Source organism: Bos indicus x Bos taurus, chromosome 25 (genome assembly GCF_003369695.1).
Source record: "Bos indicus x Bos taurus breed Angus x Brahman F1 hybrid chromosome 25, Bos_hybrid_MaternalHap_v2.0, whole genome shotgun sequence".
Classification (NCBI taxonomy): Eukaryota; Metazoa; Chordata; class Mammalia; order Artiodactyla; family Bovidae; genus Bos; species Bos indicus x Bos taurus.
In genome coordinates this window covers 5,966,017-5,992,776 of record NC_040100.1, presented here as the reverse complement: position 1 = coordinate 5,992,776, position 26,760 = coordinate 5,966,017, and the positions used below count along the sequence as shown (strand labels likewise).

Here is a 26,760-nt window from a genome sequence, read left to right as displayed (position 1 = left end):
GGTCACTACATAATGATCAAAGGATCAATCCAAGAAGAAGATATAACAATTGTAAATATATATGCACCCAACATAGGAGCACCGCAATATATAAGACAAATGCTAACAAGTATGAAAGGAGAAATTAACAATAACACAATAATAGTGGGAGGCTTTAATACCCCACTCACACCTATGGGTAGATCAACTAAACAGAAAATTAACAAGGAAACACAAACCTTAAACGATAAAATAGACCAGCTAGACCTAATTGATATCTATAGCACATTTCATCCAAAAACAATGAATTTCACCTTTTCCTCAAGTGCACACGGAACCTTCTCCAGGATAGATCACATCCTGGGCCATAAATCTTGCCTTGGTAAATTCAAAAAAATTGAAATCATTCCAAGCGTCTTTTCTGACCACAATGCAGTAAGATTAGATCTCAATTACAGGAGAAAAACTATTCAAAATTCCAACATATGGAGGCTGAACAACACGCTGCTGAATAACCAACAAATCACAGAAGAAATCAAAAAAGAAATCAAAATTTGCATAGAAATGAATGAAAATGAAAACACAACAACCCAAAACCTATGGGACACTGTAAAAGCAGTCCTAAGGGGAAAGTTCATAGCAATACAGGCATACCTCAAGAAACAAGAAAAAAGTCAAATAAATAACCTAACTCTACACCTAAAGCAACTAGAAAAGGAAGAAATGAAGAATCCCAGGGTTAGTAGAAGGAAAGAAATCTTAAAAATTAGGGCAGAAATAAATGCAAAAGAAACAAAAGAGACCATAGCAAAAATCAACAAAGCCAAAAGCTGGTTCTTTGAAAGGATAAATAAAACTGACAAACCATTAGCCAGACTCATCAAGAAACAAAGGGAGAAAAATCAAATCAATAAAATTAGAAATGAAAATGGAGAGATCACAACAGACAACACAGAAATACAAAGGATCATAAGAGACTACTATCAGCAATTATATGCCAATAAAATGGACAACGTGGAAGAAATGGACAAATTCTTAGAAAAGTACAACTTTCCAAAACTGGACCAGGAAGAAATAGAAAATCTTAACAGACCCATCACAAGCACGGAAATTGAAACTGTAATCAAAAATCTTCCAGCAAACAAAAGCCCAGGTCCAGACGGCTTCACAGCTGAATTCTACCAAAAATTTAGAGAAGAGCTAATACCTATTCTACTCAAACTCTTCCAGAAAATTGCAGAGGAAGGTAAACTTCCAAACTCATTCTACGAGGCCACCATCACCCTAATACCAAAACCTGACAAAGATGCCACAAAAAAAGAAAACTACAGGCCAATATCACTGATGAACATAGATGCAAAAATCCTTAACAAAATTTTAGCAATCAGAATCCAACAACACATTAAAAAGATCATACACCATGACCAAGTGGGCTTTATCCCAGGGATGCAAGGATTCTTCAATATCTGCAAATCAATCAATGTAATACACCATATTAACAAATTGAAAAATAAAAACCATATGATTATCTCAATGGATGCAGAGAAAGCCTTTGACAAAATTCAATATCCATTTATGATAAAAAAAACTCTCCCGAAAGCAGGAATAGAAGGAACATACCTCAACATAATAAAAGCTATATATGACAAACCCACAGCAAACATTATCCTCAATGGTGAAAAATTGAAAGCATTTCCTCTAAAGTCAGGAACAAGACAAGGGTGACCACTTTCACCATTACTATTCAACATAGTTTTGGAAGTTTTGGCCACAGCAATCAGAGCAGAAAAAGAAATAAAAGGAATCCAAATTGGAAAAGAAGAAGTAAAACTCTCACTGTTTGCAGATGACAGGATCCTCTACATAGAAAACCCTAAAGACTTCACCAGAAAATTACTAGAACTAATCAATGAATATAGTAAAGTTGCAGGATATAAAATCAACACACAGAAATCTCTTGCATTCCTATACACTAATAATGAGAAAACAGAAAGAGAAATTAAGGAAACAATTCCATTCACCATTGCAACGGAAAGAAAAAAATACTTAGGAATATATCTACCTAAAGAAACTAAAGACCTATATATAGAAAAGTATAAAACACTGGTGAAAGAAATCAAAGAGGACACTAATAGATGGAGAAATATAGCATGTTCATGGATTGGAAGAATCAATATACTGAAAATGAGTATACTACCCAAAGCAATTTATAGATTCAATGCAATCCCTATCAAGCTACCAATGGTATTCTTCACAGAGCTAGAACAAATAATTTCACAGTTTGTATGGAAATACAAAAAACCTCGAATAGCCAAAGCTATTTTGAGGAAGAAAAATGGAACTGGAGGAATTAATCTGCCTGACTTCAGGCTCTACTACAAAGCCACAGTCATCAAGACAGTATTGTACTGGCACAAAGACAGAAATATAGATCAATGGAACAAAATAGAAAGCCCAGAGATAAATCCACGCACATATGGACACCTTATCTTTGACAAAGGAGGCAAGAATATACAATGGATTAAAGACAATCTCTTTAACAAGTGGTGCTGGGAAAACTGGTCAACCACTTGCAAAAGAATGAAACTAGAACACTTTCTAACACCATACACAAAAATAAACTCAAAATGGATTAAAGATCTAAACGTAAGACCAGAAACTATAAAACTCCTAGAGGAGAACATAGGCAAAACACTCTCCGACATACATCACAGCAGGATCCTCTATGACCCACCTCCCAGAATATTGGAAGTAAAAGCAAAAATAGACAAATGGGACCTAATTAAACTTAAAAGCTTCTGCACATCAAAGGAAACTATAAGCGAGGTGAAAAGACAGACTTCAGAATGGGAGAAAATAATAGCAAATGAAGAAACTGACAAACAACTAATCTCAAAAATATACAGGCAACTCCTACAGCTCAATTCCAGAAAAATAAATGACCCAATCAAAAAATGGGCCAAAGAACTAAATAGACATTTCTCCAAAGAAGACATACAGATGGCTAACAAACACATGAAAAGATGCTCAACATCACTCATTATCAGAGAAATGCAAATCAAAACCACTATGAGGTACCATTTCATGCCAGTCAGAATGGCTGCGATCCAAAAGTACAAGCAATAAATGCTGGAGAGGATGTGGAGAAAAGGGAACCCTCTTACACTGTTGGTGGGAATGCAAACTAGTACAGCCACTATGGAGAACAGTGTGGAGATTCCTTAAAAAACTGGGAATAGAACTGCCATATGATCCAGCAATCCCACTGCTGGGCATACACACGGAGGAAACCAGAATTGAAAGAGACATGTGTACCCCAATGTTCATCGCAGCACTGTTTATAATAGCCAGGACATGGAAGCAACCTAGATATCCATCAGCAGATGAATGGATAAGAAAGCTGTGGTACATATACACAATAGAGTATTACTCAGCCATTAAAAAGAATACATTTGAATCAGTTCTAATGAGGTGGATGAAACTGGAGCCTATTATACAGAGTGAAGTAAGCCAGAAAGAAAAACACCAATACAGTATACTAATGCACATATATGGAATTTAGAAAGATAGTAAAAATAACCCTGTATATGAGACAGCAAAAGAGACACTGATGTATAGAAAAGTCTTTGGGACTCTGTGGGAGAGGGAGAGGGTGGGATGATTTGGGAGAATGGCATTGAAACATGTATAATATCATATATGAAATGAGTCACCAGTCCAGGTTCGATGCACGATACTGGATGGTTGGGGCTGGTGCAATGGGACGACCCAGAGGGATGGTAGGGGGAGGGAGGAAGGAGGAGGGTTCAGGATGGGGAACACATGTATACCTGTGGTGGATTCATTTTTATATATGGCAAAACCAATACAATATTGTAAAGTTAAAAAATAAAAAAAATAGAATACATCAAAAATAAGGAGTTTATTTGCTATTCTGAAGAAATGTTACAATTGTACGAAAATACTTTTTTCTTCTGTTTTCCCCCCAGGAATAGAAGGAAAAGGAAAGATATAATTCTGTTTCTCAGCTTGGGACAAGCTTATCAAGCCAAATTGCTTGAGACATTTTTCTGTATTCCAAATACTCTGTTTTAAAATTGACACTTCCAACACCCATTCATGATAGAAATTCATAAACTAGGTAGAGAAGAAAACTTACACAACATGATAAAGAGCATTCTACACACACACAAAAATCCTATAGCTAAAAGCACATTAATGATGAAATCTGGAGTGATGTCACCAAGATGGCAGAGGAGACTCCAGTTTCTCTCACCCCACAAATAACAGTGCTAAATAAATGAAAACAGGTCTAAGAGACCTCAGGAGTCCAGAAGCTTCAGCAACATAGCAGTGAAAAAAACTTGAGAATAACCCACAAACTGGTAAAGAAAATTGCTTCATTTTGCCTGCATCATCTTGTCCCCCAGGCCAGACTGCTCAGTGCCAAAAGGAACCTCCCCAGCCTGAAACAGTTCTCCTTACTGGAAAGAGGACAGCAGGGTGAGTTATTAGTTTCCTCAGCCTTTCAGAACACTGCACAAATGACCTGCTTTGGATTCACCCCACCCAGAGACTAGCAAAGCTGAGATATCCAGAGACAACTAGGAGCAAAGAAAGAAGGGTAGGGGCTGTCAATGCCAACCACACAGCAGGAGTGACTGGGGTTCTCTGTATCCTGCTCTGCAAAAAACCCCCAGAACCTTTACTATGAGGAAACCAACTGCCAGCACAGTCACTGAAGACCACTGACAATTTTGCTGCTGATCGCTCCCCAAGGTTCTACATTAGCAGACTCCAATGGCCTGAGTCCTGTCTTATCCCTCCGCCCCCAACAGAGCTGCTCCAGCCAGTGATGTCCTGAGATCCAGGACCCACACCAACAAGTGAATAGCTGCTCAGGTGCCTGGAGCCAGTCTTGACTCCTGTCACTGGCCGACAAAGCCACATGTGCGTGTAGCTCGTCCCTGCGGCTACATGAGTGCACACTGACTGCTCAGCACTCGAAGCTGCTTCTGTACCCACACTTGACCCAGTCCCAGCCACTGACCCCAGTCCTCATGCTGGGCATGTGCCTGTAGTCAGCTCACACAGATGAGCATGCCCCCCAATTCTGGCTACCACTCTGCTTGCCTTGGTGCCTTAACATTGGACTTGGGTGTGCTGCTGAAGACCTCAACCATCCCAGAGCCACCTCGGACTCTCCAGTTATTGGTGTCAAATATCATGTAGTTGGTGGTGTTCTGGACCCAGCTGCCAGAGCCAATCATTTTCCCTTGGAATTGGACCCACCACCCCCCACCCCCCACACTTGGCACCCAAAGCCTCTAGACTGATGGCTTCAGCACACTTCAGTGTGTCCCATCAAGAGTAAAGGTCTTCCTTATCAAACTGAGTTGATTAAGCCTAGAAAGAGTAACTGCTTCTCCAAAGACATAGACACCATTGAAAGATAAGGGATCACCAAGAATCAAGGAAACACGATACAACCAAAGGAGGATAATAACTGTCCAGTAAGTCATCCCAAAGAAATGAACATCTACGAATTGCCTGAAAAGGAATTCAAAATAATTGTTCTAAAGAAATTCAGAGCTACAGGAAACACAACATGTGTGCTATGTGTGCTGAGTCGCTTCGGTCTGTCTGACTCTTTGAGACCCTATAGGCTTTAGCCTGGCTCCTCTGTCCATGGGATTCTCTAAGCAAGAATACTGGAGTGGGTTTCTAGGCTCTCTTCCAGAGAATCTTCCCGAACCAGGGATCGAACCCATGCCTCTTATGTCTTCTGTATTGGCAGGTAGGTTCTGTATCACTAGCGCCACCCGGGAAGCCCAAAGGATAACTATATACCCACATTTTCCAAGTACAAAAATGAAATGAGATGTTCACCAAAGAGATATTAAATGTAAAATGTAGAAAATTTGAAACTTTAGAATATAATGATAAATGAACTAAAAAATGCAACAGTTACAACAGCAGACTCAAACAAAGAGAAAAACAGAATAAATAAATAAAGGAATACATTGACCTCATGAAAATAAAATTTTTTGCTCTTCTAAGACCCTGATAAGAGGAAAAGACAAGCCACTCACTGTGGCTATAAATGAATAGTTAAAGAGGGAACCTTGGGATTCTCACGTGGCATAGTACAGAATCTGCCTGAGAATGCAGGAGACATAAGAGACGAGGGCTCAATCACTGGGTCAGGAAGAACCCCTGCAGGAGGAAATGACAGCTCACTCCAGTACTTTTGCTGGGAAGATTCTATTCCGCGGCCTACAGCCCCTGGGGTCACAAAGAGTCGGACAGAACCGAGCACACACATACACACGGAGGGAGCTTATGGGGATGGAAGGTTTCTGTACATTTATTGTGGTGGTGGTTACACAAATCTGCCTCTATGATAAATTTCCATAGAGCAACACACACACAGACACCCTCCCTCACATCAAATGAATTCACATAAAACTGATGAAATCTGCATAAGCACTGTGGATAGTAACAGTGTCAACTTCCTGCTCTGATGTACTCTAATTATGCAAGTACTAACCATCGAGGGAAACAGGATGAAGGGTATAGAGCATAGCAGCTTCCTGTATTTTTTCTCTTGACAGCATCTTGTATACTTAAAATTATTACAGAATAAGCATTTAATAAGCAAACAAAATTTAAAGAAATGGATGCTTACCCTCCGGTTTGTGAAGACAGAATAACATTCTTTCACTAGTACTGTTTTGATTATATCAGGATCTGTGATAGCCAACATAGGTTGTCGACCTTCATAAAACCTGTGTAAGGAAAGGAGATCTAATTAAATTTACTGATACAGATTCCCCAACTGGAGCCACACTGTAAGTCCAGACTATCATTCTGATATTATTATAGATAGTCCTTACTCCTAGAAATTGTGGTTAGAAATAACATTAGAACATTTGTTTGGTCTAAGTGTTATGTACGTGGGTGGTTCCTATACTCTACTCATAACTTTTCTAGGTTTAAAATATTTCAGTATCAGTGAGGAAGTTAGTTTAGTAAATAAGCCAAGAAAATTGTCTAAGAATGAAAAAACAATTAATTAGGGAGAGCCTACCCACTAACTTTTGAAGATATATCAAAAGCATGAAAAAGGCACATGAAACTTGTAGATACACTGACCATAAATATGTGACAATTGTCTGCAAACAGAAAGATATGGAATGCTCCACAGGTGATAATAGAATTGTAAAAGATTTTTCTATTCTCTAAAATTTGCTTACTTTATAGCTTACTTTAAAGGAAATTATTAATTTTTAATTAATTTAAAAAAATAAAAAATTTTCTTCTCATTACTTATATTTATTCTTCTGCATGGGTTCCGTGGGCCTCAGGCTCCATGTAGGTGATACCTATCAGCAGCTCGGCAGGCCCACGTTTGACCCACCTACCACACAAAGCTGACTCCTCAGATATGACACATCCCAATTTGGCCTGATCTCCTGACTGTCAGGATGCCTGTTCATGGGAATGGGCCACTGGCATGAGGTTTACTCTGAGTTATTTACACTATCTTCTGGCATTCCCCCCCCCCCCCCACTATCAATCATTTGCAATGGCTAGAACAAATTGGAAGATTTTCTACAAGTCTCCTATTCCTGACTTCACAGATGAATTTCAAATGGTTTTGTGATCACATGTAAAAATCGCTGAGAACCACTGCACTTTTTTCTGCCCATTTCCCAAAACCATTCTAAAACCCAGAGGGTCTAAGTGGGTGTTAAGAGCATTTAGTGCTGAAGCAGTGACAGGAGGAATTGAGGAGGCACTTAATCAGCTCTTCCACCTGACTGACCATATTACTTGGATGATTCCCTTCTTCCCATCATGCTTTTTAAACAACACCTGGGTGGAGAAGGGCTAGTGTTTTGGGTGACCCTTTATATTCATGATGTCACTCCAGCCTTAGTATTTCTTTCACTACCAGTTACAGCTCAGATTCCTGGGCCCCACCCCAGATCGTATTGATTTGGTGTACTGATGATGGGGGTCAAAGTCTGTATTTATAACAAGCTCTCCCAGGTGGTCCTCATTTAAATCCAAGCATGAGAACAATTTTTCTAAAGAGAGAACTGGGATCTACCATGAAAAAGTGACTCCACCCGGAGCTCACAGGCAGTAAATGTTGAAGGGGCAACTGTGGTGATCCAGTGCTATGTATTCTTCTCATTCAATCACATTACCCTTCAGCGTCATGGCAACTCAGTAGGGCCCTATGGTTTCTGAGGACCTGATCAGAGAAGATGAAGAGGTCCAGAGAGGGAGGGCCTTCTTCAACTTGCTTTTGGCAGAGAAGCACCAATGACACCTCTCCTGCTGCTCTCACCAAACCTCCAACAGATCCTAAAGTATGTCAGCCCATGTGACACACTCTGGCTTAGATATATCCCACATCTCTTCAGAGTCAGAGAAAAATACTAGATAAAACAATAACTGAAATTCTATTGGAATGTCTTGGCTGACAATTAAAAACAAAACAAAAATACCCTCCATACTTGTACAGAAAGGAAAAAGACGAGCAGAAATGGCTTCCCGTTCTTATTACCTGTAACCTCCAGCTCTTTTCCCAAGAGAACATATTAAATCCAAAGTTAAAAAAAAAGATTCTGTCTTTCAATTTAAAGTGAATCCTAAAGAAAAGGGTTATAAAATGCATCTATGGACATATATTAGAATGTTCTGGAATAATGCATATTATGCAATTAAAGGTCACATTAGAAAGGAAAATATAAAAGGGGAGAAGAGTGAGATACTGGACAGAAAGTGCTGCTAGGAGTCTCTGGGCCTCAAAGTCTGGAGAAAAGTGATGACCTGTGATTCTCCAGACCTGATTCAGCCTATGGACCTGGTGACATCTGGGATCCCTGGTAGAACAAACCTCCAAAAGCTTTAAAATAAATGAATTTATCCCAAGAGGCTCGGGACTGAGCCTCTCCTCCACACCACAGGAGGTGCCTCATTATAACAAGTTTATTCAATGGAAGCTTCCAGAAAACTCACCCCCACATTTTCCCATACTTTTTAAAACACTGATTGTCAAACTCTGGAATACCCTGCAAAAAGAAACAAAATTTGATTATTAATCTAAATGTACTGAAACCTACCTCTTAGGGGATAAAAATGTTTGAAACATTTAATAAGGCTTACTGTTTTCATGGGTAGTTGGAGGGAAGTTCTTATTCAGAGATGTCTCAGAGGAAATAGAGTGGATATTGGAAACAGAAATCAAAATAACTCTTGCATCTTCTCTAACTACTATAGATACTAATTGCTTAACTTGCCTGTGAATACTAAGTACCTCCTTGTCTTTAGTGAGAAAACTGAAGCTGAGGGAAAGTTAGAGTGGCCTGTACACACTTGCATCTCCTAGTTAAGCATACTTTTCATTTATCTCATGAGCCCTCTCTAGAGTTTTGGCAGAATTACACGTTAAAGACACCAGTAACCTTTTTCATCCAGCACATTTAAATAACTCTAAGGCATGTGTGTTGAGTGAGAAAATAAGTGCGCGAATGAACAAATGACAAGTGGACTTGCCTTCTAGTTTCCAGCTAACACAGAAAAGATGGGGAGAGGTCACAGTTACAAAAATGACAACACCAACGAAACAACCTGCCCTGAATTTTCCCTTCTGCAACTGAAAAAAAAAAGCCACCTTTCTGTCATTAAGTTTCTGCTGTGATGTTTGATGGTTTAGCTATGGAAATGAAGATTTCAGAAACATTGGGTATGGAGTACATCTACTAAGGAGTCATTGGGAAAGAATATAAATTATTGCTTTTTTAGAAGGAGAAAAGTTCAAGAGTTCTTAGGCAGTACTGAGACAATGAAGGCCTCTGTTTGGAGAATCAGTATCTGAGAAACAAGCCTCTTGTCTGCAGGAAAGTAAATCTGAGGCAGAGAATAGCCTGCAACAGAGCTCTGCCCCTGGACATCTGTACATAGCTCACGACCTTCAGTTAATATCAAGGCTCAGTTAGAATTCACAATCCATGTACTACCTAGTATATTCCATTGAATTAAACTAAATTTCAATAATTTTGTCAAGTCATATACTTTCTAGTGATTTTATATATGTGATTCTTTTTCTTTTTTCAAAAAAAAAAAAAAAAACTCCATAATATATTTCGTGGTTAAATATCTGAAGTAACTAGAAAACCACCATCTTGTCTCTGTTAAACCTACTCATGGCTCAGATATACCCCAAAAGTGCTTCCTTTGGATACACAGAGGTAAAGCAAAAGGCTCTTGTTACATTCCTCTAACTGCAGAAGACATCAGGGCTAGCAAAAGTGGAGGAGAGCCAGGGAGATAACTGCAGGAATTACCAGATAATTCAAGTATGTGCAAATTACCTGCTAATGAATTTTTTTTTTTTTTTTTTACCATCAGAGCCACCAGAGAAGCCCCACTGAATACACAGGTTGCCCGAAAAACTGAAGTTACCAAACAATCGAGGAGGAAGAAAAAAAATGCAACCCAGAGCTTCTGCGACCATTAGGAAAGTTCTGACTCTAGTGCATGCAGCCTAATGAGTCATGCCTGGGCACCTTGTTCAAGCCCTCCTCCTGATACAATGAAGCCTGCGTCCTAATGGGAAACCTCACCTGGCAGGATGCAAACTCTTCACAGTCTGCATAAGATGGAACATAGGGTCCTCTGCTGAATCAGCCGAAGAACCTGTCTATCTGACTGAGACAAAATATGAGGATCCTGACGGCTAAAAAGAGAGGTGTGTGGTACACTTGGCCATGTGCTAGGTGGGGCACATGATATCACTTCTGGAAAGTATAAAGCCTCAAAACTTCCTTCTGAGGAGGGACAGTGTTACTATGGAACTCAGCTGAGTTTGCAGCCACGAGAGTCAAAAGAGGGAGTTTAAATAACACGTACCTTGTGGTAAGCCATAGTACTTCCAAAATAGGGCACAGGTCTTGGCCCAGGAATCCCCAGCTTCTTAAAAAGTCCATATGAATAAGTCCCATATCTATAAAGGGAAAAAGAAAATCAGATCACAGGAATTGTGGAATAAGTCCTGGAGCTGGTCAGTCACTGACTGAGAACTGGAATCGTCGAAATAGGGAGGTAGCATGTAGGTGATAATAATATCAGCAACTCCAAAAGTGATATTACTTTCACTCCTCTTATCCTCGCCCACCACTTCTTACAACCTGTAAACGGTAATGGTGATTAGCTAAAAGCAGCTGAAGTCTTCATGGTTCTAATCCTAGAGTGGATACTTGATAAATTTAGTAACTTGACTTTTAGATGATTTGCAGAGTTTCATTCTAGGTAGGAAGTGGAAATTTATGCATTTCAATAATGAGATTTTGCTTAAATTCATCCACAACATCACACTTACTGTGAGCCCATTGTGGCATTGTTCTTAAAATTTGCATGGAGATTTTTATGCTTTTCTTTCCCCCTATGTCCTGACCACATTTTAGGATTTAATTCTTCTTAAATCTATCTTCACAATCAAGTCTTAGAGAATAACAGTGTTCTTATTTCTGTAAAATACAAACTGTGCCTGTGCAATGGCTGTAAACAGCGGCTTCCTTGGGAGTGTACCAGCCTGGTTGCCCTAAGGGACCTTGGAGCCAGACTTTTCCAGTGGACATTTCATGACTGACATGCTGGCCCCAGTCTAAGCTCCAGACAGGTATGCATCGTGTCTTGGAAAGCCCCAGGGCACGGTGGCAAAGGTTCACATTGGCCGAGTCATAATGCCCATACACACCAAGCTGCAGGGCAAGGAGCATGTGATTGAGGCCCTCTGCAGGGCCAAATTCAAGTTCACTGGTCACCAGAAGATCCAGATCTCCAAGAAGTGGGTTTTTTTCCCTAAGTTAACTACAGATGAATATGAAAATATGGTAGCAGAAAAGCAGTTCATCCAGGATGGCTGTGAGGTCAAACACATCCCTAATCCTGGCCCTCTGGATAAACGACAGGCCCTGCACTCATCAGAGTCTTTGTGCTGTCCCCTCCTTATTCATACCCATCAACAAATCCTACTGTCTTATTTTTTAAAAAAGGACAAACTTGTCAAGACTTCCATTGGCATCATGGAAATATAAGCAACTTTCAGCTGTGCTCAAGTCTCTGTTGTCAGGCAATTTGGTGGACATGCCCTACAGACAACGCTGACTGACTTTACTGTCACTGAATAGAACTGTACAAGTGAAACAATGAATAAAGGATCCATTTCCAGACCATTCTTACTCAAATGGTATCTGGCCCTCCAACCTGTGACACTCACCTATAAACTTCAGTGCAAGGCACACTCTTTTCTGGGGGGCTTTTGTTTTGAGATGCTCAATCACAGATTGGTTCGTTTACCTTCTCTGTGCATCAACTCTCAAAAAGCCATAAAGCCTGGCGCTTTCTATGGCTGGTATAGCTGAAACTCATCTTCACGTGTCCTGTGTGGAATCTCACAACATGGGGTGTGAAATCTTGCAGGTCTTCTCAATCTGGTGTTTCTGAGAACTGGCAGAGTGGAGGACAAGAGGGGTTGAGGGGAAAAGTTGCTGAAATGGTTTTAATGTTCAAGTTTGCTAGGCCTCCCAGGCTAACTCTGTAGAGGCAAATTAGAAAGGTATGACTGAAAATCGTGCTGTGTATAAATGGTTCAACATTCCCCTCCAAGCACTTTTAGCTAAAAGTGGGCCTTCCAAACTTCAGGTACTTTCCTGCAGTGAAGAAAAGAGGTATTGTGCAACACAGAATAAATAAACAGAAAATATTCCAGAATGTTTAATTTCTTCTATGAAGTTTACCATTTAAGGGCTTACCAGTTCCAAATATTCTGTTCAAATCCACCAGATCTGATATGATAATGTGGTAATAAATGTGATAAAGTAAACCCAAAATTGCCTGAAGGAAACTGTGCTTGAAGGTGCAGCAGATGCGCCTTGGCCAAGCCCACCTGGATGTTTGGATCTGTCCTCCAGGGCAGGTGGTGGAGGTGCGGACACTTACTCTCCAAATGGGGATGACGAGCTATTCCCACCCCAGTTCCTTCCTTTGCCATCACAACAAGAGCAAATCAATTTTCCTTCTGCACTTTCAATGTGTTACATAAACTCTCAAATTTATGCTGATGTTAAAGCTCTCAGAGAGGGGAGGAATAGCTGAAAGAAATGAATATAATTTCAAGGTTTCTGCCAAGTCTCCTCTCCACTAAAGATTTCTCACTTGGGGGTAGGTAGTTCTGCATAGTACAGGTTGAGGGAATTGAGCCTTGGCAGGGAGTGCCACAGGAAGGGCATATAAAAAGGGGAAGAGCTGATCTGAAGGGTGATCAATCTCCAGCTCTGGGTGACCACGTGCCTTGTGTAAATGACATCTGGGGAGGGAAGGAAGGGAGCAGGAACTCCTTGAGTGACACAGGGGCCATTTCTTCAACACTCTTTACAGCAGATACTGAACCAAGAAGGTGAAAATAGACAAATCCCAAGTTACTTTATGTCTCCAGGATCCCCAGAACTAGAGAAGGGGAGAGTACCCCAATGCACAGGGACTAGTTTCTTTAAATCTTCCCCTGGTGGATTCTGGTTGATTAGTCTGGGTCTATGAAAATTAGTAGTCTATCATCCCTGGGAACAAATAAAATCACTAAACTCTCTGCATGAATGCTTAGTTGCTCCATTGTGGCTGAGTCTTTGTAGTCATAGAAAAGACTGTAACGGTAACTGCCAGGGCTGGGGCCGAGGGTTGGTTGCCTGCTCCTTCACAGACTGAGTTAAGATCCATAATAACCCCATTGGTGTCTGTAGCACCCATACTTAAGCTACTTTTGCTCCATAAACTAATCCTCAAAACACTAAAGGGAAAGTGGGACCTCATTACCATGCAAGTCCAAGGTTGCAGAGGAGATCAGACTTTACAGTTACTCACACATAGAGGAGCACCAGGCTGGTAGCTAGGAGAACCCAGGTTTCCATGGAGAAGCTTGGGATCAGCTCCATGGCCCCTTTCTGCTGTGATTCCCTCCTCTGAGTTTCTTGTCAGCTCTGTGTGCTACTCTTCACTTGCTTCCTTTCACCCTCTGTGATGATTCAATGCAGCAATGAAATGTTTTTGTGCTGGGAAGTGGGTGGAGCTGGAGCTTCAGCCAGTGAAGGAATACCTGGGCTCCACCTGCAGGCCCCTTTCTGCCTTGATAGTTGAGAAAGCATTATGGACATTACACTTTGACCTCCCTTGTGTTCATATTCTCTGGGAATTCAATAACAACTCAATCTGTGCTATCAGTAAGTTCAAAGGTTAGGAAAACTCAAATAAAGCCACTGGCGATAAATATCCTCTAAACTCTCCTTATCTCTGTAACTGCCTGAACTTTAATACTTGAAATCATTCAAACAAGCTATGTCTACAAATCTTTACCCAAACACCTTCCTCAAACTTGATATCCTTGTTTCCCTATAAGGCATCGACTCATCCTTCAAATTCCAGCTCAGAAAGAACGTGGTTTTGAGACTCTGCTAACTAACCTCCTTAAACAGGAATAACCACTTCCTCTTCTGGGCAACTGTATCCCCTGCACACAATTTTATTATGGTTCTAATATTCTCCAGAACCACTGTTGATTTCCACATCTATTCCCCTTAACGTACTGAAACCTTGGTTATAGCCTGAGTAAATGTCACCATGTGTTCCTGGTTGGTAGCAGAGTGTTTCCTGCAGAGTGAGAGTCAGAAAATTGGTGGACTTGAGTTGGTGTAGGCTGCAGTCCATAGGGTTGCTAAGAGTCGGACATGACTGAGTGACTTCACTTTGACTTTTCACTTTCATGCACTGGAGAAGGAAATGGCAACCCACTCCAGTGTTCTTGCCTGGAGAATCCCAGGGACGGGGGAGCCTGGTGGGCTGCCGTTTATGGGGTCGCACAGAGTCGGACACTACTGAAGCGACTTAGCAGCAGCAGCAGCAGCAGCAGTAAGAACCCTGGGTCTCTGTGTATCTGTTTTCTGTGGCTGTTTGGTGACCACATCATCTCCCAGGATCAGTAACCCAACAAGAGGAGCTGGCTGGCCTTGGCCAGCATCCCTGCACATTCAAGTGGATCCATCAGGATGCTGTTGACAAGAGGGCCCCAGGAGGAGAGGCAGGACATGGACCATATGGTGATGGCTACACCGATGGCATCAATTCAGGGTCTTCAGTGTACAGCAGTTACACAGATTCCTGACCAAAGAATGACCCCCTCTCCCTGGAAAGGCCACAAGTCCAAGATCAATGGGTATGAGGAGAGTGAAGTGGAGAAAGCAGCCAATGACCAAGTGGACCTCCAACCTCCTTATCCACTAGGGATGTGGCATATAGACACATAGGAGTCCATAAAGATGACATGATGGTTTTCTACAGGGCAAAGGGGGTGGTCAGAGCAGTTGCTTACCTTTCATTGATTAGATTGAAAATTATTAATGGGAAGCAAAGAGTTAGTAAGGAGGAGGGCCAGAGTAGATGTCAGTGGCATCTGTGACCCCACCCATTCTAATGGGAGAAACAATTGGACTGGGGATCTGAAATATACACTGGTCCATTGTCTTCACTCTGATCAAATCCTGTATCCCTTTGGCCTGAGAAGCTCTGAATTAGACAGCAAGGGAAAAACAACAAATAACACACAAGGGAATTCCCATAAGGATAACAGCTGATCTTTCAATAGGAACTCTTCAAGCCAGGAGGGAATGGCAAGACATACTTAAAGTAATGAAAGAAAATAACCTACAGCCCAGATTATTCTACCCAGCAAGGATCTCATTCAAATATGAAGGAGAAATCAAAAGCTTTACAGACAAGCAAAAGCTGAGAGAATTCAGCACCACCAAACCAGCTTTCCAACAAATACTAAAGGATATTCTCTAGACAGGAAACACAAAAAGGGTGTATAAATTCAAACACAAAACAATAAAGTAAATGGCAATGGGATCATACTTATCAATAATTACCTTAAACGTAAATGGGTTGAATGCCCCAACCAAAAGATAAAGACTGGCTGAATGGGTACAAAAACAAGACCCCTACATATGTTGTCTACAAGAGACCCACCTCAAAACGGGGGACACATACAGACTGAAAGTGAAGGGCTGGAAAAAGATTTTCCATGCAAATAGAGACCAAAAGAAAGCAGGATTAGCAATACTCATATCAGATAAAATAGACTTTAAAACAAAGGCTGTGAAAAGAGACAAAGAAGGTCACTACATAATGATCAAAGGATCAATCCAAGAAGAAGATATAACAATTGTAAATATATATGCACCCAACATAGGAGCACCGCAATATGTAAGACAAATGCTAACAAGTATGAAAGGAGAAATTAACAATAACACAATAATAGTGGGAGACTTTAATACCCCACTCACACCTATGAATAGATCAACTAAACAGAAAATTAACAAGGAAACACAAACCTTAAACGATAAAATAGACCAGCTAGACCTAATTGATATCTATAGGACATTTCATCCCAAAACAATGAATTTCACCTTTTCCTCAAGCGCACACGGAACCTTCTCCAGGATAGATCACATCCTGGGCCATAAATCTAGCCTTGGTAAATTCAATAAAATAGAAATCATTCCAAGCATCTTTTCTGACCACAATGCAGTAAGATTAGATCTCAATTACAGGAGAAAAACTATTAAAAATTCCAACATATGGAGGCTGAACAACACGCTGCTGAATAACCAACAAATCACAGAAGAAATCAAAAAAGAAATCAAAATTTGCATAGAAATGAATGAAAATGAAAACACAACAACCCAAAACCTATGGGACCCTTTAAAAGCAGTCCTAAGGGGAAAGTTCATAGCAATACAGGCATACCTCAAGAAACAAGAAAAAAGTCAAATAAATAACCTAACCCTACACCTAAAGCAACTAGAAAAGGAAGAAATGAAGAACCCCAGGGTTAGTAGAAGGAAAGAAATCTTAAAAATTAGGGCAGAAATAAATGCAAAAGAAACAAAAGAAACCACAGCAAAAATCAACAAAGCCAAAAGCTGGTTCTTTGAAAGGATAAATAAAATTGACAAACCATTAGCCAGACTCATCAAGAAACAAAGGGAGAAAAATCAAATCAATAAAATTAGAAATGAAAATGGAGAGATCACAACAGACAACACAGAAATACAAAGGATCATAAGAGACTACTATCAGCAATTATATGCCAATAAAATGAACAACATGGAAGAAATGGACAAATTCTTAGAGAAGTACAACTTTCCAAAACTGGACCAGGAAGAAATAGAAAATCTTAACAGACCCATCACAAGCACGGAAATTGAAACTGTAATCAGAAATCTTCCAGCAAACAAAAGCCCAGGTCCAGATGGCTTCACAGCTGAATTCTACCAAAAATTTAGAGAAGAGCTAACACCTATCCTGCTCAAACTCTTCCAGAAAATTGCAGAGGAAGGTAAACTTCCAAACTCATTCTATGAGGCCACCATCACCCTAATACCAAAACCTGACAAAGATGCCACAAAAAAAGAAAACTACAGGCCAATATCACTGATGAACATAGATGCAAAAATCCTTAACAAAATTTTAGCAATCAGAATCCAACAACACATTAAAAAGATCATACACCATGACCAAGTGGGCTTTATCCCAGGGATGCAAGGATTCTTCAATATCCGCAAATCAATCAATGTAATACACCACATTAACAAATTGAAAAATAAAAACCATATGATTATCTCAATAGATGCAGAGAAAGCCTTTGACAAAATTCAACATCCATTTATGATAAAAACTCTCCAGAAAGCAGGAATAGAAGGAACATACTTCAACATAATAAAAGCTATATATGACAAACCCACAGCAAACATTATCCTCAATGGTGAAAAATTGAAAGCATTTCCTCTAAAGTCAGGAACAAGACAAGGATGCCCACTTTCACCATTACTATTCAACATAGTTTTGGAAGTTTTGGCCACAGCAATCAGAGCAGAAAAAGAAATAAAAGGAATCCAAACTGGAAAAGAAGAAGTAAAACTCTCACTGTTTGCAGATGACAGGATCCTCTACATAGAAAACCCTAAAGACTCCACCAGAAAATTACTAGAACTAATCAATGAATATAGTAAAGTTGCAGGATATAAAATCAACACACAGAAATCCCTTGCATTCCTATACACTAATAATGAGAAAACAGAAAGAGAAATTAAGGAAACAATTCCATTCACCATTGCAACGGAAAGAATAAAATACTTAGGAATATATCTACCTAAAGAAACTAAAGACCTATATATAGAAAACTATAAAACACTGGTGAAAGAAATCAAAGAGGACACTAATAGATGGAGAAATATACCATGTTCATGGATTGGAAGAATCAATATAGTGAAAATGAGTATACTACCCAAAGCAATTTATAGATTCAATGCAATCCCTATCAAGCTACCAACGGTATTCTTCACAGAGCTAGAACAAACAATTTCACAATTTGTATGGAGATACAAAAAACCTCGAATAGCCAAAGCTATCTTGAGAAAGAAGAATGGAACTGGAGGAATCAACCTGCCTGACTTCAGGCTCTACTACAAAGCCACAGTCATCAAGACAGTATGGTACTGGCACAAAGACAGAAATATAGATCAATGGAACAAAAGAGAAAGCCCAGAGATAAATCCATGCACATATGGACACCTTATCTTTGACAAAGGAGGCAAGAATATACAATGGATTAAAGACAATCTCTTTAACAAGTGGTGCTGGGAAAACTGGTCAACCACTTGTAAAAGAATGAAACTAGAGCACTTTCTAACACCATACACAAAAATAAACTCAAAATGGATTAAAGATCTAAACGTAAGACCAGAAACTATAAAACTCCTAGAGGAAAAAAAAATAAATTAAAAAAATAAAATAAAATAAAACTCCTAGAGGAGAACATAGGCAAAACACTCTCCGACATACATCACAGCAGGATCCTCTATGACCCACCTCCCAGAATATTGGAAATAAAAGCAAAAATAAACAAATGGGACCTAATTAAACTCAAAAGCTTCTGCACAACAAAGGAAACTATTAGCAAGGTGAAAAGGCAGCCTTCAGAATGGGAGAAAATAATAGCAAATGAAGCAACTGACAAACAACTAATCTCAAAAATATACAAGCAACTCCTACAGCTCAACTCCAGAAAAATAAATGACCTAATCAAAAAATGGGCCAAAGAACTAAATAGACATTTCTCCAAAGAAGACATACAGATGGCTAACAAACACATGAAAAGATGCTCAACATCACTCATTATCAGAGAAATGCAAATCAAAACCACTATGAGGTACCATTTCACACCAGTCAGAATGGCTGCGATCCAAAAGTACAAGCAATAAATGCTGGAGAGGGTGTGGAGAAAAGGGAACTCTCTTACACTGTTGGTGGGAATGCAAACTAGTACAGCCACTATGGAGAACAGTGTGGAGATTCCTTAAAAAACTGGGAATAGAACTGCCTTATGATCCAGCAATCCCACTGCTGGGCATACACACTGAGGAAACCAGAAGGGAAAGAGACACGTGTACCCCAATGTTCATCGCAGCACTGTTTATAATAGCCAGGACATGGAAGCAACCTAGATGTCCATCAGCAGATGAATGGATAAGAAAGCTGTGGTACATATACACAATGGAGTATTACTCAGCCATTAAAAAGAATACATTTGAATCAGTTCTAATGAGGTGGATGAAACTGGAACCTATTATACAGAGTGAAGTAAGCCTGAAAGAAAAACACCAATACAGTATACTAACGCATATATATGGAATTTAGAAAGATAGTAACAATAACCCTGTGTACAAGACAGCAAAAGAGACACTGATGTATAGATCAGTCTTATGGACTCTGTGGGAGAGGGAGAGGGTGGGGAGATTTGGGAGAATGACATTGAAACATGTATAATATCATGTATGAAACGAGTCACCAGTCCAGGTTCGATGCACGATACTGGATGCTTGGAGCTGGTGCACTGGGACGACCCAGACGGAGGGTATGGGGAGGGAGGAAGGAGGAGGGTTCAGGATGGGGAACACAGGTATACCTGTGGTGGATTCATTTCGATATTTGGCAAAACTAATACAATATTGTAAAGTTTAAAAAAAAAAAAACTTCAAAAGTTCTTAAAATTCAATAGAAACAAAGAACATTTCACCTGTGTTTGTACACTTCTTTCTCCCTTCATCTTTTCTCATTTTCGGTCCTTTTGGAGAAAGTGATATTCAACTCTCACCAATACTTTACATCCTTCTGTCCTGAAAGTCCCCAGGCTGCCCAACACTGGCCTGAGTGGGTGGATGTCTCACTGGTAAATTGCAGTAAGTCCAAACTATGGTACCTGCCCTTTGGATTTCCATGGGACCTTGTCATGCAGCATGATGTTTCTACCATCATAGCTTATCAACTTTTTCCCGGAGGCCCCTGTTAAAATCTGTAGCTACCACTGGAAATACAATACCTGAATATATCTATTCATCCATTCACTGATGCAAGGCAAAGTGTGTGAATGTCAGATGCAGATATTGTGCTGGACTGTGGGCCAGAAACCTTTATAGTCCCCTCCCTTGGGGGAAGCCTCAGAGGAGGAAGTGAGACACACAAGCAACCTCAGTATGGGGCATACCTTTGGAGTCTCTGGGATAATGGACCCCTACAGACAGGTAGCAAAGGAGAGAAATGGATGCAAGCTTAGTACCAACAAAGGATAGTCATGGGAAGCTGGAAGATGATCCTCAGGAAAGGTAGGGTCAAAAGTCCCAGGAATTCTGATACATTACTTCCTTCTTCTGTTGCCTTTTTTGGGTCTGTTAAGTAGGGTCAAGACTTAATCTCCAGTTTACACATGTAGAAACTGAGGCCCAGTGACTGCAAGTGGTTTCCACAAAACTTTCAATCAAAATATGTTGTAAAGAAACTAATGTAGAGAAAGATTGGCAAGTCTACTGCTGCTCTAAAATGCCAATATTCAAGGTTTGCTGTCTCATGATGAGGGTCACGATGTGTAATAGTGAGACCCCAGGCTGCAATGGAAACTGGTTAAAATTCTGGCTCCTACCTCCATGACTACCCCTGCCCAGGTGCTCCCCAATGGGTCTTGAGAACCAGGGACTCCATCTCATTGCAGCAGGGACAGGACAGGTGCAGGTCATGAGGATCCACCTCTCCATGTCCTCGACTGAGAGGCACACAAAATACACTCAACATGGCATGCTGGGGTGTCATCTGATAAGTACTGACAACTTAATTGACTCAATTAAACTAAAAGCCTTTCTTATTCTTCTGGAAACAAAATCATTGTGGAATCTATATGCCTTCATCTTCCCCAAAACACATTCTCAGTTACGATGACTTTTCTCACTAACCCAAATAGGACCATATGCTGCTCTGTTTACCTCAGGGCCTGGTCCAGCTGGTTGGAGTCTATCCCAGTGGTAACAGGCTAGTTATTGTTGAGGACTGAAGTTTAGGCAGTGTCATGTTCTAATTCCTTGGGCAGCAAGGAGATCAAACCAGCTAATCCTAAAGGAAATCAACCCTGAATATTCATTGGAAGGTCTGATGCTGAAGCTGAAGCTCCAGTACTTTGGCCACCTGATACAAAGAGCCAACTCACTGGAAAAGATCCTGATGCTGGGAAATATTGAAGGCAAAAGGAGAAGGGGGCAGCAGAGGATGAGATGGTTGGATGGCATCATTGACTCAATGGACATGAGTTTGAGCAGACTTTGGAAGGCAGGGAGGGATAGGGAAGCCTGGCGTGCTGCAGTATATGGAGTCACAAAGAGTCAGACCTGACTGAGCGACTGAGCAGCAACAACAATGTTCAAATCAATGCAAATGACGTTGATCTGTAAGCAGGAATAACACAGGGCATATTTGTGCCCCTTCATTCCACAGCAGGGAACATCTAACTTTAAAATTCTCGTATACTAAGATTGTTAAGGAAGAGACATGTGCCTGAAGAACACGCCACACTCCATGGTAATCTATTCACAACTATTAATTTAATTGTTGCTAAGAACTGTGGGCTTCCCTGGTAGCTAAGCTGGTAAAGAATCCACCTGAAATGCAGGAGACCCCTGTTCAATCCTGGGTTGGGAAGATCCCCTGAAGAAGGGAATGGCTACCCACTCCAGTTTTCTGGCCTGGATAATTCCAAGGACTATAGAGTCCATGGGGTCGCAAAGAGTTGGACACAACTTAGCGACTTTCACTTTCTTTCACTTTCAAGAGCTGTGAAAAACATTAGTTCAAATATCACAAGAAATAGGCTAGTTCCTAGGAAAACATAACTGATCAAAATCAATCCGAGAACAATAGAAAGTTAAATAGTGAAAAAAAAATCATAAAATAAAATTACGTGGAAGTCAAGTTCTTCCCACAAGGAAACATCACATTCAGAGTTTTATAGTAACTGTCAAGGAACACATGTGCTTTAACTTGCTTTCCCATAAAAGGGGAGCCTGAGATACAGACTATCTTATGAGAACTTTGATCCAGGGGTGGGTGGTGGAGGAGAATAGGAACAAAGCATGGAAGGAGAGTCTATACAATTCATTAACCAACCTGGCCAACACTTGGTATCAAAGGCAATCAACTTTTTGATCAACAGACCATTTTCTGACAGGCCATATGACTACTACCTAGAGAGCAGACCATCCAAGGGAAGGAAGGGAGAAGAGGGTGTCCACTGGTTTCCCTTTCCCTTTGGGAAAATGTTCCTCCCACAGGGAAGTAATTCTCTAAAACTTCTGTAATACAGATGAATTGCTAGGTTGAGAGGCACAGTCAGGCTTCACTGGACAAGCTCAGTTGGATTCATGCAAAGATGGTCCCTGTGGTTGTTGCAAGAACAGAGACCAGAGCAGGTACACTACCTGTCTACACTGTCTAGCAGATTATCCCCAAACATAACCCCTTGAGACAATGAGCATTTACTATGTCACAGCTCCTTAGGTTGGGAGGCCAAGTGTGGCTACACTGGGAACCTCTGGCTCAAGCTCTCTCATGAGGTTACCGTCCTGCTGTCAGGCTGGGATGTGTCTCATCCAAAGTCTCAACCAGGGAAGGCCCCACTTTCAGGTCCTCCAGGTGATCTGGCAGGGGTCAGATCCTCAGTTCAAGGACTCAGTTCGTCGCTGACTGTGGCCCAGAAGCCCCCTCAGACCTTGGCCACTGGGGTCTCTCCATAGGACAGCTCAAAACATGGCAGCCACTTTCCCCAGAGTGAGGACTGAGGGGGGGTGCCCAAGATGGAAGTCGCAGTCTTTTTATAACCTAATCCCAGGAGTGGCATCCCATCCCTTTGGCCATATTCTATTTGTTCGAACCAAGCCACCTGTCCCAGCCTCACGAGTGAGAGGGGGTTAAACAGGTGCATAGCTACTACAAAGGACACTTACCTAGGTGGGGTGCACCATGCACGCAGACACCTCCAAAGGCATCAGGAGGATGGGAAAGGCGGAGATAAGTGGGATCTGGAGCCACTGTAGGGATGGGTGGGCTTCCCAGAGGAGGTGACACTGCTTGTAGTACCAGGGACAGAGCAGAATTTGCCTGAGAGGAGAAGCAGAGAGGGTATTCAGGCTGTGAGAATGGTCCATCTTATCATCATTACCGTTGCTCAGTGTGTTTGTCATTTTTTGGTTGCAAAGCACAAAGCCTAAATCAACCAATTTTTATTACTGCTAATCAGATCACAGGCCAAGTTAGAGATCCTGTAATTCTAGGGCCAAGGTTCCACCCTGGACATCTCAACAGGAAGCTGAAGGCTGTGCAGGACGTCTGGGAAAAGCCACAGGGCTTTCTGGTATTACAGTGACCTGTCTTGAATGTTAGGGTACAGTCCTGAGATTAAAAATGTTTACCAAGGTGACACTGACTTGGCATAAATCAACCATTTGGTGCCATTTAGCACATTCACAGGGTCGTGCCACCACCTCCTCTAGTTCCAGCACACTCCCGTTCCACCAGAGTGCACTCCTGAGTCCATAAGCCCTCCTCCCCACTCTGTCCTCTCCCAGCCCCTGGCCACCACTCGTGTACATTCTGACTTCATGGATTTGCCTCTTCCAAATGCTTCATATGAATGGAACCATGTAATGCGTGGTCTCTTGTCTCTGAATTCTTTCATTTATGCATCTTTAAAGTTAAACTCTCTTGCATCATGTATTAGGATTTCACATCTGTGATAACGGAAGAAGCAACTATGGTATGGATACATCACGATCGGTTTATCCATTCATCCACTGGTTTACCTTTTTCTGCCCTTTAGCTATTGTGGAGAGTGGTGTTATGAACATGCAGGTGTATGTATTTGTTTGAGAAATTGTGTTCAGCTCTCTTAGGCATCTAGCCAGGAGTGCAGTTGTACAGTCATACAACTAACGAATAGCACAGTCCATAATTCTATGCTTAAATACCTGAGGAGCTGCCAAACTGTTCCACAGAGTTGCTGCACCTTTACATCCCCACTGGCAATAGATGAGGGTTCCACGTTTCCTCTACATTGTCACCAACACTTTTGTTTTCCCCTTTTTTTTAAACATAAGCATCTTAGTGGTTGTGACATAGTAAAATTTCTGGGATTTTGACTTTTTGTAACAATCTTAGTTAATAATCCGAGAATTTGCCAGAGGCAGAGACGGCAAGTGAAGAGTGTGGTTGGGAACCTGGTCCACCAGGTCCCAGAGGCTTCTCTGAGCTCTGGGACACCTATCCTCTGTACTGTGTACACAGCTGCCTAGAAGGCATCCACAGAACGTGACTGATGTGCAGGCCGTGGGTGGATTATTTAAACCTGCTCAGTTGCCTGACCTGTAGAATAAGGGTTAATAATTATGTCTTTCGCTTCCTATAGGAGCCCAGATCAGACCAGACCCTAATCTGTGATCTGAGGGGCTTGGGGCCTGAACCTGCAGGTCAGAGTCCTGGTGTCACTTGGGGAAGAGAATATGTGACCTTGCCCATCACACTTCTGATCCTTAGCAAACCCTCTAGAAATGTTCACTCACAAGAGCTCATAGGAGTTCAAGTAGTAGCCAAAAAGGGCAAGCATTATAAAGTAAGCACAAGTTAGGAACTGTGTTGTTTGTTAGCAAAAGGAGACATGAGTTCAAGTTGTAGTTGAAAAATAAATTTTTAAAAAAGGCTGGGAGTTTGCTGACTCTGAATCTTTACCTTTTTCATTCTTATTATGTTTAAATGTTTCCTTTCCCCTCTGCTGTGTGAGGAGCCACTGAGTCATAAATGTTCAGGATATTATTTCCTGGATTCTAATTGGGGCTGGGCAGGTCTGTCCAGCTGTACGAGCTCAGGTCCCTGAGCAGGACTCCAGCTGCAGATTCTCCACCCACCACACAGACACATGTTATCTATCTATATCTATCTGTCATTTCTCTATCAATATCACCTATCTATCTGTAGTGCATCATCCAACTAACTAGCTATCATCTGTCTACAAAGAAAAGCAAGGATGTACACTGATACATGCAGTTCCAATCTCTGACTCCACAGGGTTTCTGCTGTTTTCCCCTTTCCTGGACCAGGGACTCCCTTCTTTAACAGGAGACACCTGTTTTCCATTGTCCCTTGCTGCTGTTCAGTAGCTCAGTTGTGTCTGACTCTTTTTGACCACATGGACTGCAGCATACCAGACTTCCATGTCATTTACCATCTTTGGGAGTTTGCTCAAACTCATGTCCATTGAGATAGTGATACCATTCAACCATCTCATCCTCTGTCGTCCCCTTCTCCTCGTGCCTTCAATCTTTCCCAGCATCAGGGTCTTTTCCAGTGAATGGGCTCTGGGCATCAGGTGGCCAAAGTATTGGGGCTTCAGCTTCAGCATCAGTCCTTCCACTAAATATTCAGGGTTTATTTCCTTTAGGATTTACTGGTTTGATCTTCTTGCTGTGCAAGGGACTCTCAAGAGTCTTCTCTGGCACCACAGTGCAAAGCCATCAATTCTTCGGCACTCAGCCTTTTTTTTATTCTCCAGCTCTCACATCCATACATGACTACTGGGAAAATCATAGCTTTGACTAGATGAACCTTTGTTGGCAAAGCAATGCCTCTGCTTTTAAAAATGCTTGTTTGTAGCTTTTCTTCCAAGGAGAAAATGTCTTTTAATTTCATGGCTGCAGTCATCATCTGCAGTGATTCTGGAGCGAAAAAAAATAAAGTATTCACTATTCTCATTGTTTCCGTATCTATTTGCCATGAGGTGATGGGACAGATGCCATGATCTTGGCTTTTTGAATGTTGAGTTTTAAGCCAACTTTTTCACTCTCCACTTTCACCTTCATCAAGAGGCTTTTTAGTTCCTCTTTGCTTTCTGCCATAAGGGTGGTGTTATTTGCATATCTGAGGTTATTGATATTTCTCCCCACAATCTTGATTTCAGCTTGTGTTTCTTCTAGCCTGGCATTGCATATGATGTATTCTGCATATAAGTTAAATAAGCAGGGTGACAATACACAGCCCTGACATACTCCTTTCCCAATTTTGAACCAGCCCATTGTTCCATGTATGGTTCTAACTGTTGCTTCTTGACCTGCATACAGATTTCTCAGGGAGCAGGTAATGTGGTCTGGTATTTCCATCTCTTGAAGAATTTTCCACAGTTCCTTATGTCTACACAGTCAAAGGCTTTAGTGTAGTAAATGAAGCCAAAATAGATGTTTTTCTGGGATTCTCATGCTTTTTCTGTGATCCAACAGATGTTGGCAATTT

At 41.1% G+C, this 26,760-nt stretch overlaps 1 protein-coding gene and 1 pseudogene across 1 annotated transcript in view; one reads left to right on the top strand and one right to left on the bottom strand.

Moving 5' to 3' along the window:
• The window catches only part of LOC113883745 (cytochrome P450 3A28-like), a 38,567-nt gene extending 24,482 nt beyond the window's left edge, over positions 1 to 14,085 (bottom strand). The window contains 4 exon segments of the mRNA XM_027527709.1: positions 6,668 to 6,767; positions 9,013 to 9,065; positions 10,906 to 10,999; positions 13,915 to 14,085. Coding sequence (XP_027383510.1) covers positions 6,668 to 6,767; positions 9,013 to 9,065; positions 10,906 to 10,999; positions 13,915 to 13,985 — 318 coding nt within the window. The 5' untranslated portion in view covers positions 13,986 to 14,085.
• LOC113884049 lies at positions 11,523 to 11,618 on the top strand (annotated as a pseudogene).
• Positions 14,086 to 26,760: the final 12,675 nt, after the last annotated feature.